This window comes from Labrus mixtus, chromosome 4 (assembly GCF_963584025.1).
Source record: "Labrus mixtus chromosome 4, fLabMix1.1, whole genome shotgun sequence".
Taxonomy (NCBI): domain Eukaryota; kingdom Metazoa; phylum Chordata; class Actinopteri; order Labriformes; family Labridae; genus Labrus; species Labrus mixtus.
The window spans coordinates 21,443,590-21,456,791 of NC_083615.1; the positions used below are offsets into that span (position 1 = coordinate 21,443,590).

Sequence of the window (13,202 nt, forward strand, 5' to 3'; positions counted from 1 at the left end):
AAAACTATTCTGCCACCTACAGGAATCTTTACCTTGTTTTTACATAATGTTGTTTTTAAATTACTAGAAGTTTGGCATTGCTCAGGGGGATTCTATTCACAGCTGCAGCACTGCTCTTATGTGACCTTTTGAGAAATTTGGATCAGAGTATGATCACATTTTGTTTAAATGACAAACTCAGATTTAGTAATTTTTTCAGAATAATTGGGCAACACTACAATAGCTAAAAGATTGGGAAGAGGATCAACCTCTCCATGATGATATTCAATATGTAAATCCAGCTGTTGACTCAAAACCTTCAATGCTGAGGATATCAAAGAAATGAAAAAAGTTTCAATGTCAAACTCTGATTAAAGAAAAAAATAGAATCTGTTTTTTTTTTTTACATCCGATAATAAAAGATATAGATACAATGATTTTGTTTTCAATTTTTAGACATTATATTCTAAATAGAATTTTGAAGGACAAATGACACAGATACAGAGAGTAGATACATGTCTTGCAAAAACCTGCAATCTTAAAAAAGGCACTTATATTCTCAACTCGTGTTTAAGGTTATATCAGCACTCTAAACATTTCTGAGTGTTGATATTTTCATAATCCTCACTATCCCACATTTATTACACACTGAGCAATTATCGTGAGACGCTGCCTTTACTCTATGAATAATTTAAATTGGGTATTATAGAGACAGGTGTTCGCTCTGTAATTAGATTGTTTTATATAATAGGTACTTTTAGCATATTTGTAAAATGTAAATCTGAGAAGTAAACTAAATACTTGTCTCTCTCTCTCTCTTTGTGTGTAGCTGGGAGCAGAGGGTGTTGCCTCATGGCCGAGTATATTACGTTGACCACAACACCAAAACCACGACATGGGAGAGACCACTGCCACCAGGGTATGCCTGCTACATTTTTTTTTTTTTTTTTTTTTTTTAACATTTATTTTTGGGCTTTTTGTGCCTTTAATTGAGAGACAGGACAGTGGATAGAGTCGGAAATTAGGGAGAGAGAGAGAGTGGGGAATGACATGCAGGAAAGGAGCCACAGGCTTGATTCGAACCTGGGCCACCCGCTTGGAAGACTAGCTTCCATACATGGGGTGCGCGCACTAACCACTGCATCACCAGCGCCCCATGCCTGCTGCATTTTAACTGGTTTTCTGAGTTGATGTATTTATAATTGACACGCATTGAGATTATATAGCGTAAAGGTGACTGTCCAGTATTTAGCTTTGAAAATCAGATTTCAGCCAGTCATGCAGGCCTTTTCACCAATGGTATTATGTAAATGACTGTTTGAGCAAAGGAAAATAAGAACAACTGAGCAGCTTCTGGTGTGCGGATTCAGTCTTCCTTTTACTTTTTTAAAAGTTTCGTCCAGCACCCAGTATTCAACAATTTGGATGTGCATGCTGTTTGATTTTTTGTTTTCATAGAAAGTCCAGAAAAGTGTCACAGGGAATATTCCTGTTTAACCCCAGTCTTGTCAGGTAACAGGCCAGGCCTTCTTGTGTTTCATTTTTTGAGGGTTATAGTAGTTTCATTCATTGTAATTTAGTCTTAATCAGTTTGATTTGTGTTTTTGTGCTAACGCAGCACAATGAAAACACAGTTTTCTTTGCCCTTTCTTAGTTAACTGCATTATGAGAGAACCTGTGCCAGAGCCCAGCCCTTTTATGGCTTTTTTTCTTGTCCCAATTATTTATTGATTTTCAGTGCGACTGAGTGACTGAGAGAAAAAGAGGCTGTTTTTAGGAAAAGGTCAACCCCACTTTTCCCCAAGCCTCCACCCCCATCTCAGTTTTTCCATACAAGGAATGAGAGCGTGGGGGCCGGAGAACAAAAGACCTTTCTTAGCACCACCACATGTACTTCTATCCACCAGTGTGTCGACTGCTGGCTGCCACGGCCCTTCAGAGGATCAATTAGCAAACTGATGCCAGGCTAGTGGAGTGCTCCAGATGTACACACCAGGAACGGTTTAGAAGTTTGGGGGGTAGCGTGGGGGTAAAGGCAAAAGACATTTGGAAGCTGAACTAATGAAAGCCATCCAAAGCCAGACGGAGGGGAGCTTCTGAGACACACTGCTCTTATTACTCAAATATATTGCAGTTTTTTAAGTAGTTATGCATTATGAGTTCAGCCCCTCTGGTTATTTGCAGAATGTCATAAAAAGTTTCTTTTAGCCTTTAGGGTCTCTTTAGTTACTGATGCTCGGTGCTAAAAAGACTGTACCTCCTCCCATCTTCCTCAGGTTGTGGTTGCTTATTGTATGACAATGTGTGGTAAAGTGACTGTTTCTGAGTAGTTCTCTTTGTATGTGTGTGTATGTAAGAAGTGAACCTTAAAATTGTGAGATCACTCATTGGTTGGCAGACTGTTGTTTTAAGGCCTCCAGTTCGGCTTTTTGGAGCCAAGAGTGACCATTATTATACAAGACTATGGAAAGGAGCCATTGGTAAGCAAACATAAGGTTATTGAATTTAGACATGTATACAGTCAGAGCCCAGTGCTACTTAATGAGCTGACTGATTAGCTATTTGACGACAGTGTTTTCCTTTGAGTGATTTATTTATTGGATTGAGATTGCAGTGCAGTTGCGGCTGTGGCTCAGTGGAAGGGTCGGTCGTCTCTCCGGAAGTTTGGGGGTTCATTCCCCAGCACCAGATGATGTGTCCTTGGGCAAGACACTTGACCCGATGTCGCTCCCGCTTATTTGTTGGCAGCATATGGATGTATATGAATGGGAGTAGTTAATACTGATGGACACTTTACATAGCAGCCTCTGTCATCAGTGTGAGAATGGGTGTGGATGTGTAGGTGTGACCTCCTGTTGTGTAAAAATGCTTTGAGTTGTCAGAAGACTAGAGAAGTGCTATACAAGCTCAAGTCCGTTTACCATTTACAGATTCTCACATGCCATTTTCACATATGCACTCCTGAAAATATCTAGATGAGTTGAGGAGAACTGCATAAACTCCTCACAGCCGGAGACTATCCCTGTCAGACAGGAGGGGGGATTTCCCGAGGTTAGGATGTGGCGTACAAAAAAAGTAACAAATGAAGCAACAGATTCGATGCTATAATGAGAATATTTGCCTTCATATCAATCCTACATGTAGTTTAACAGAATCACAGTAACGGGGTTATTCTCCTGTTTTTCATTGTTTGTAAATCACATCCCTGAAATATACTATGAAATGTCCAATTATGAATTTGTATGATGTAATGCTGCTCTTCTTTGCTTTAATATTGTTCTTAGCCTCTGTCTTAATTGTAAGTTAAAGTAAATCTAACAGTGTTACAGACACTTAAACTAAAGTTAAAGCAGCTTCATTTGGTCAACACAAATTAAATTCTCTCTCCTTAGAAATTTAGAGAGACAGATGATAGGAAGTCAGAGTGATAGCTGATAATTAATGAGTTGAGATCAAAGATGTCCTGTATGAATCTTTGAACAAGTTCATAGTAAGCAGACTACTCTAAAGTGAAGAAACACATGGAACAGATAGTCATTAACATGACTGGTAGGATGATGTAAAGTCAGAATGCAGAACCAAGAAGAGGCTCTCAGGCACGCCATTGAAGGCTTTGGCATTTTCTCTGGCTCCAGTAAATAACTGGCTAGTGCTAATATCAGAGAGGGAACTTTTTTTCTCCTGCTTTCTAAAGGAACCTCAGACTGCTCAGAGAGACTATCCCTCATCCGAATAACTCCCTGTGTTCTCTATCATCCACGCTACTGAAGTGTCTTTGAGGCCCATGACCAGCTCCTGCGGTGCTGTTGTGGATCTGAGCCTGACTTCTTAACCACATTAGAGAAGAGCCTTTTCCTTCAGAAGACAACAAAGTATCATGAGATAATCTAGTTTACTGTTGTTTCTGAACTCAAACCTTCAGGATGGTGATGGAGACCATGTGGGCCCGACCTTCACAGGAGACACCAAAAGCTTTTTATGTCCCCCCTTACTTAAAGAACTACAGCAAAGAGGAATTTTAGACTCTAAAAATACAATTAACAGCATATTTATATACACAGTCAAAGTCAGCTTTATTTATAGAGTGCCTTAAAAACAAACAGGGTTTGTACCAAAGTGTTTATTTAAAGCTTAAACATGAACAAGAACATGATGTAGCTCACTTTTCTTAAACCTATTTGAGGAGGTGATTAAGTTGCATTATGTGGCTCATGTAAGGAACAGAGCTGCTACTTTTAATTGGTGTCCTTTAGTTACTAAACACATTAATAATGAAATCACAGCTGTCATCTTACTACAGTACCATTTGAAAATATCCACCTTAACACTACTACCAGAAAGGCCCCGTTATATACTGGTTTGGTAGACCCAATTCTCCTCAATGATTGGTTGGAGATGTCTGGACACATGGTTATGTCCCTCAGGCTCAGAGAGTAACACCTGAGTACCTGCATGTGCTGTTTTCTTTGAATAAACCAAAAGATCCAAAATAAATTGGGATTCATTTTATTACAATCTTAATGATACAGCATAAGACGTATATTATGAATTCACCATGGAAGGATGACTAAACAGGCTAACTCTTCATAATACCCTCTTCTTCTCCTTAACACTTAATACACATTGAATGCATGTGACTTAGCATCATTTGTTTGGTTACAACACAAGTGTGATAAATAAGACAAGCCTGCTGCACACTGTCTTGAACCCGGGCTGCCAGCTTGGAGGACTACAGCCTCCTTACATGGGGCACGGGTACTAACCATTAGGCTACCGGTGCCACAGACCATTGGGAAATTTATGATGAAGATTTCTATAGCGATTTTAACTGATTAAAGTACACTGAAACTTGTCTCCCTATCAATGCAATAGCATGTGTTTTTCATCCTGTGGCTCAGTTGGTAGAGTCGGTCCTCTCTCAACCAGAAGCTCGGGGGTTGATCGCCAGCTCCTGCAGCCGATGTGTCCTTGGGCAAGACACTTAACCCCAAGATGCTCCCACTGCTTCGTCTGCGGTGAATTAATGTGTGTGAAAGGGATTAGTCACTTCTGATGGTCACTTTACAGAGCAACCTCTGCTATCAGTGTGTGAATAGGTGGGTGTGACCTGCGTTGTAAAATTGACAGTCAGAAGACTAGAAAAGCGCTATACAAGCTCAAGTCCATTTACCATCCTGAGCACAATGGATAACAGTGTGCTTGACAACTTAAAAAGTCGATCAAATCAGTTAAAACATCTTAGTTTTAATGGGGTAAAAAATGTCAACGCACTTTGTTTTCAAATCCAGCTACAGTGGAAATGCTGATATGGGCAAAATGGTTCCTCCGTGTGTGTTTGTGTGTATGTGTGTGTGCATCTCCACGTCTTTGAGTATTTGCATTCTGTTTTTTTTGGTAGCAGACGGAAGTGGCTGGTGGGTTCTTTTCTGAAATTCTGTAGTGCTTAAGTCACAGTTATGAGAATAGGAGCAAAGCTGAAGTGACTCCTGCTGAGCCCAGGAGACTGGTCTGTGTGTGTGCACCGTCTATCTCAGTCCATGTCCAGACCCCCTGTCTCAGGGGAAAGACAGGATAAACATAGACTTCTGAGTAATACCTCTGGCAGGCCCTGACACAAACACACACCACTCATGGTTATTGTCACTCAGACTAATGATGTGTCCCATTGTTTTCCCTCATCATCAGACTTAAATACCGGCTTTGTTTTTAAAGTGAATAAACAGTTGAATGGAGTTTGAGGGTTGAGACAAAGTCATCATAATCTAACCAAGACAAAAATAGATCCAGGGGCCTGTCATGTGAATGTGCCACATCTTTCTGCTATCCCTTGAAAGCTTACTTTCTGCTGAATTTGGGGGACAATGACCATGTGCAGTTATAGGAACTGTTCTTCTACATGCACAGGTTTTCCCCTCTTTTCTCTTTCTCCTCCCCCTCCTCCTCTGACTGTTTTCTTTCCTTTTCTTGCCTTTGTTTCTGTTTCCTTGCCACTATAAATGAGTTACTATCTACGCAGATTTTTTAATACAGCCACCCACCCTGAACATGCTTAATAAAGATGTTGTTAAAGGCAAAGCTCCTCTCACTTTTCCACTCCCTTTCTGTCCCCCATCCAGCTGGGAGAAACGAGTGGACCAGCGGGGCAGGTTCTATTACGTGGACCACAACACCAGAACCACCACATGGCAGAGGCCCACAGCCGAGTCTGTGCGAAACTACCAGCAGTGGCAGAGCCAGCGTAGCCAGCTGCAGGGCGCAATGCACCAGTTCAGCCAGCGCTTCCTCTACCAGGTACTCCATGCCTTCAACGAGCCCAGTTTGTTTTCACACAGGGTGCTAGTATACAGGGGATAAGACTCCCTTCTGAGGTATATATGAGAAGGGATCAATTGGTCTTGTTGGTTTGCCCCTTCTAACCAGTAATAACCACCCTCTTCAGTTGATCAACCACAACTCGTGCAACCAAATGCAAAGTAAACATGTTAACTCAAGAACAACAAGGGAATTGATTTGGAGGAGATTTGCTTGTGATATTTTACATGTTGTGCAGACATCATCAGTAGCTCTGTGTCAACACTACAACGCTAATGTGCCTTCAATACTAGTTGCCGACATTACATTGTAAAAAAATAAAAATAAATAAAAAATAAATAATTCCTCCTTTTAGGTTAAACAAACTGTTTAAGGATATTTTTTGCTTATACTGTCATCGGTGAGACTGAAAAGTGAAATACATTTCATGAAAAAGTTTTTATGGATCTGGGTTTAGAATCGCACGTCGACGGTTGCAGTATTAAAGGATGTGTTTCTGACATGTTTAGTGTTTAACAGTATTTTTCCAGTGGAATTTGTGGAGGTTTGGTATGTGACAGTCGCTGTCCTCTCAGCGGAGCAGTCAAGGTCAAGCTGCAACCAGACAGTAAAGACTTATTGGACTAAACAACAGAGCTTTGTCAAAGGGCCGTTTATAAAACCTGCCTTCAAACTCTTGTTTATGCTTCTATAAAAACAAACCACCCTGCATATTTCACTTTGTAGGTGATTTTGTGCTGCTGTTTGAAGCCGCTATATTTACGTCCCTGTGACGTTTCGCCTTCAATGTTGTGTAGCCATAATGGGGGGACGAACTGATCCACCCTCTATACCCTCTTTGAAGGTAGTAAAACAGGTAGGCCTGCTCGATTTTGGCAAAAAACATAATCACGATTATTTTCATTGAGAAGGGAGAGACCACGATTATTCTACAATTCTACAATTCACTTAGCAGACGCTTTTATCCAAAGCGACGTATATCAGAGAGTAAGTACAACACAAGCAAGGATCTAGAAAAAAAGGAACAATATCAGTAAGAGCAAACGATCAGCTTTGAGTCTGATTGGACACACAGGTGCTGAAAGGTATTGCACAGAGGCAAAGCACAACATTGACGGCAGTTCTTAAGAGCTCTAATCAGTATAGAAACCATCTTATAAGTCATCGTTATCAAACAAAAACCATCGTCATTACCATCATCATCATCAATGATATCGAGACCATCATCATTAAGTTAGTAGGTATTCATGAAAGAGCTGGGTCTTTAGTTTTTTCTTAAGGTGCAGAGGGACTCTGCAGATCGAATGGAGTTTGGAAGTTCATTCCACCACCGGGGGGCGACAGAGGAGAAGAGTCTAGTCAGCGTCTTAGGACCCTGTTGTGAAGGTTGGATCAGACACTCATAACTCTTTAACATTCTGAACACTTTGAAAAACAAGAAATTAATGAAAACAAGTAATTTAAAAAAAAAAAAATCTGTAAATATATTATGATGTAATATATATAAAATATATATTAATAAAAATAAATTAACTATGTTTTTGAGGCAGTGGTGGTGTGCTCTTATGGCCAAATAATAACAACCAACAATTACAATTACAATTACCAAACATGACAAAAACTATGGACAAAATGGGCGCAACACATCACGCGGCACAGTAATTGTTAAATATTGATTATCACAGGTTGTAATTGAAAGTGAAGCTCAATGAATTGCATAGCACTAAGCAGAGGTGATACAGAGGTGAGACAGGATCAGCTGAGCCAGCGGGGGAGTGCAGCGCTGTGTGTGTGCATGTCTGACTGTGTGTGTATGTGGAGCTCTCACTGTGCCGGGCAATGGGAATTCACAGACTGGGACGAGAATGTTACAATGTCACACAATCAATATGAATGTAGACGTGATGATGGCTGAGCTTAGTTATGGCACTAAGCGAAAAAAAGCCGTCTGAAAAGCTTGTGTCTGCACTCACCATACCCATCTTGTTTGCTCATTCAGTGTTTGTCATACATTGATTTATTTGTGGGAACTAGTGCATCGGTGTCACAATAGTTGTTGGCTTTATATCTCAAAGAAGATCACCCGCCCCTAGCTGTCTTACAGGAGATGATGGCAAGTGGCACTTCTGCCATGTTCCTAAAGCTCTCTGAGTGTTTTAGTCTAATAAATAAATGACCGGTCGTCTTCCAGGCTACATTTGCCACCTTGACAAAAAGCCACAGTCACAAACAGCATAATTTTTATAAAGTGTTGTTTTCCAATCCCTGGCTACTTCCATTATGCTCTCATATAAATCTTCTTCTGGCTCAAAACTTGAGGCAACAGAAAAGGCGGCTCACAGACCAAAGGTGATGTTAGAGTGGCTTTGATCCTTAGGTTTTAAAACAGGTTGAAAATCTGTAAATCCGAGTATTCCTCCTTTTACACTATGATTCAGTGATTACAGTATATCTGTCTACATGTGGCTGCTGCGGTCAGTGTTAAAGTTTTAATTTTAGTGTAGTTTTAATTAGGCTATGAGCAAAAATATGGCGTTTTGAATTGTAAGGAAAGGAACAGTAGTCTTTTGTTAAGAGTTGAACGCAACGTGTGAAAAGCAAAGGGGCATAGCTGCTAACTTTTTACTGATTTATTGTCTGCTGGCATCTACAACAGCTCTTGGACATTTATCTTTTTGGACCTTGGTAGTAGTGTTTTATGTTGTTGAATATAGCACACAGGTTGTTAATGATACAGAGATGGTATCATAGGAAAAGAAAGGATCATATCTTTATAAAAGACACAGATTACATGAATCAGGATGCCTCAGTGATATTAGGATGTAGATTATGAAGTAATTCCTTGTTACTTGTTTAACACCAATACACCAAGTCAAATTCCTTGTATGTGTAAATGTACTTGGCAATAAACCCCGATTTTGATTCTGAAGTACCAAAGCTGACACATTCTTCCGTTAAGCATTTTGATGTTGAGATCGTCACCTCCTTCCCTTCTTCTCCTCAGCCCTGGTCCCTTCTCTCTCTCTCTCTCCCTCCCTCCCTCCCTCCCTCTTTCCTTTCGATCAGTGTGTGTGAGAAAAGCCAATAGGCAGGTCTGCCCTGCATGTTGATAGTACACTGGTCTGTCTTGGAATGCCCACTCTGCTGATAGCAGCAACTATTTATGGCTTCAGTGTGTGTGAACAAGGAAATACACTCAAAAGAGCTCATAGTTTAACTGAGAACTCTGCCGCTTGTTCTACTGCCTGACTGAAAATATCACTGTGTGGACGTGCTGTAACTGAGGAATCGCTAAAAGATGTCTTTTGAACAATTACTTTTTAACTTCTCTAGCTCCAGCTCATTTGTCACTTAGCTTGACCTGGCCACAGAAAATAATTTCCCAGTGGTTTTTAGATATAACAAGGCATTTTTTCAACATTTTGTCACTCGCATTTGTGTTTTTGATTCAGTGATCTAAATCCAATTTTTGTTGCAACAGGGAAAAAAAAAAAAAAACTGGTGAATTGAGGGCTGAAAAGAATGTACACTAGTATGTTAGACTTTAAATATACATTGTTAAGTTGAATGTATTCAACAAACGTCCTGTTAGTGACTAACAGCAGGTATGTGTCACAGCTGCTTCACCTGAACACGAGCTTATCTGGACACTTTCTGCTGACTGCTGCTACTTAACATCTTCACTTGTCTGTTGACATCATTGAAGTTTTCTTTACTGATTCACAGTAGAGATTTGCTTCCCACAACAATTCCGCCCGATTGAGTCACATGGACATGTTATCCAGAGGGTAGTATCCTCGTGTGTTTAACCGACCAATGAGAACTTGTTTGCCTACGACTCTTCGTCGACTAACATCTGGTCGACTATTATGGGCCAGCCAAAGATTATATATGTGTATGTGTCAATGTGTATGCTGATATGTGTGTAGGTCTCTACACAGGGGGTTTCCTGGTGGTGATGCTACCTTTCCTACCTCATACATGTTCACGTTTACAATGCGTACTGACTCGACATTATGATTTTTAATAATTGTGTAATTGAGAAAGGAATAATTTCAGATTGAAACCTAATTTATTATACCATCTAATGTGCCCTGTTTAAAATGAAAATCATTACAACATAAAAGTGAATGTGATTATTTCCCCGGTTTGAGCAAAGATGGTGAATTAAATCATGACTAGGGGGCTACACCTGGTCATTTGGAGCATTTTGGCACTTCATGCATTGATATCAAATGTCAGATTCTAGTAAAGTTTTAACATGTAGTTTGATGATGAACATCAAACTCCATGTTTTCTCAGCTTACAGAATTATAAATTAGACAGATTTTATCATAATTGTGGGGCGGCTGTGGCTCAGTTGGTAGAGACGTAGAGACTGAAGTGCAGACGCAAAACGAAAACGGCACATATAATGATGAGGTCTTGTGTTACTCCATCTGACTCTCAAGTTTATCAGTTAAGTCTGTTAAATCCGCTGGAGTCTGCAGTCTGTAACAGTCACAGCTTTCTTACATGAACAATCAGAAGCTTAATGCACAATTGAAGATCCGTGTAGGTGTTCATAATGTCAGGACAAAATCATTGATAGGGACAATTTAGTAGTTGGATTTTTGTGTTGGACAAACCTGTACAGCAGCATAGCAAAACACACACACAAATCCTCTAGTGGAAAACTTTTAACATCTTCCTTGCACTGGATTGATTATGTTACAGCGCTGCCACCATATCCGCATGCAGCAGTTATTGCATTTAGAAATGACAGAATCAGCAGATGCTTTACTTGGAAAACTGTGTTCTGAAAACCCCTGTCAGACTTTGACCAGGGCTGGTGGCGGTATGAAATTAAGCAGAGGTGGCCGCCTTCAAGTTTTGAATGCAGGAAACACCCTGCTACAGTAAATCACATGCTCCTTGTGTAGATGTGTGTGTCTGTGTGTGTGTGTGTGCGTGCGTGCGTGCGTGCGTGTGTGGGGTTTGAGCAGATGTGTTCATGGAGCTGTAATGTTGAGTCCAGGTGCCACATTTCTTTACTATAGCACATGACGACCAAAGAAGGTCAAGGGGATCATCATCTTTGAAGCAGACCGGACCGTGCCCCTCTGAAGCGATGCCTGCCTGCATGTATATAAAAACAGAAACACACATGCAACTATTTGCACTGTGCAAAGTGTTGTCTTTTCAAACTTATAACACCAAAACCAAGGAGTTTACATCCATGTTTGTGTGTATGTGTTCATATGTGTTTGCAGAGTAATTGCAGCTTGTTAGGACCCCGGAGAGAACAGCCTCAGAGTCATTAACTACTGTTTCCGGCTCTCCCCAATCTCCCACTTATTTTCACTTTAAACTGTCTTTTTCTTCTTTACCTCTGTTCTTTATTGTAACCCCACCCACCCATTATCTCCATCTATCTGTCATCTCTCCAAAATCCCCCAACCCTTTTTTTTTCATTCTCAAAATCCCCCTTTTTTTGCACTGCACTGAAAATATCCTTCTTACCCTCTTTTTTTTCTTCCTGTTTTTACCTCCCCTCGTCATCTGCTCTCAGATCAGACCTTCTCTCAATTGCCTCCTTCTTCCTTCCTCCTCTCTCCATCTCTGTTCATTCTCGCTGCAACAAGGACCCTTAACAGCAGCACCTGAATCGAGCCCTGTGTTTCGTCACTTGCACTCACTGAACAGAAAACTCACACACGTCCACACGGCTGAATGTCACGTTCAGTAATGTTTGAACACAGTTTGTCGGTGCTCGTGTTTCCTAAAAGCACTTTTGTAAGTGCTTAATACCATGAAAGGACAATGAACAGATGTATGTTTGAACTAAAGTGGAGCTGCTTCTATTTGGGGATAGGATTTAACTTGGGAGGGAGCAGAGTTAGCTAGAATAAATCAGTGAGTTGGAGTTATTACAGTTTTTTTTTAGATTGTTTCACAGCAATTACACTTCAAAGCACAAATGAACACACAAAGATTTTGGATTACTGGTGTATCCAGTTTAAGGGTCACCCTTAATCCTGACCTCTGTGGCTTCTCTGAGAGTGTGCGAGCGTCAGCGACAAAACCAGCCTGATTCTATTGTTACCAATGAGAGTGTCCCAACTGCCCACAAGTGACGTTTTTACCCGGACGCCCCGTTTATATTCTCCTCTCTGTCGCTCGCGTCGTCGGATGAAAAACTAGGAAGGAGGGGGCTCTACAAGACACTGACACTCAGTTTTCTTACTCAACTGAGTTTGTTAGCTGGTTTTACAATGTGGAGACAACTGTACATATATAATATCCACACCCTTCGATTGAAATGTTGAGCTTTGACCTGTAACAACAACACCGGAGAAAGACTTTTTCCGGCTCACTGTGAGCTGTTAACTGATGAGCCTCTGAGTGTTATGATTTGATTCAACTTCTCCTAATTACAAAGCACCACACTTCAGTTTGTCCACCTTCAATACAAAAGCACTAGATGTCATACTGCAAGGGGAAACTGAAATTCACAGAGCAAACAATTGTACTGTATATGTAATGGATGCAGTGTGGACAGCCAGCGTGCGATCATGCGCCTACGACGCAATATATAACGCTTGCGGTGTTACAGTCAACAATAGTGTATGACGCGAGAAAGCCGGAGCCACCAAAGCCCTTCCAGAGAGGGGCGTGGTCAGACACAGCTCATTTGTTTTTAAAGCTACAGACTCAGAAACAGCCTGTTCTGAACAGGGCTGAAATAGAGGGGTCTATAGGCATGAACAGGATCAGATCAAGTTTTGGGGAGCTTTGAGACTTATTTAGATTAGTTTAAAAAGAGTATCATATGTGACCTTTAAAACCTGACTCCATAATTGAAGGTTTGTGCCTGTCATCATTTTTGGAATACATTTCAACAATCTTCCCTGTTTTTAATGCCTGCTCTA

General features: G+C 40.7%; 1 protein-coding gene across 3 annotated transcripts in view; it reads left to right on the forward strand.

Annotated features, from left to right (window-relative positions):
• Positions 1-13,202, forward strand: part of wwp2 (WW domain containing E3 ubiquitin protein ligase 2) — a 55,896-nt gene that overhangs the window by 23,289 nt on the left and 19,405 nt on the right. For all 3 annotated transcript variants that reach the window (XM_061036339.1, XM_061036341.1, XM_061036340.1), the window contains exons 9-10: positions 809-898; positions 6,096-6,270. In XM_061036339.1, coding sequence (XP_060892322.1) covers positions 809-898; positions 6,096-6,270 — 265 coding nt within the window. The remainder of the gene's footprint in view (positions 1-808; positions 899-6,095; positions 6,271-13,202) is intronic.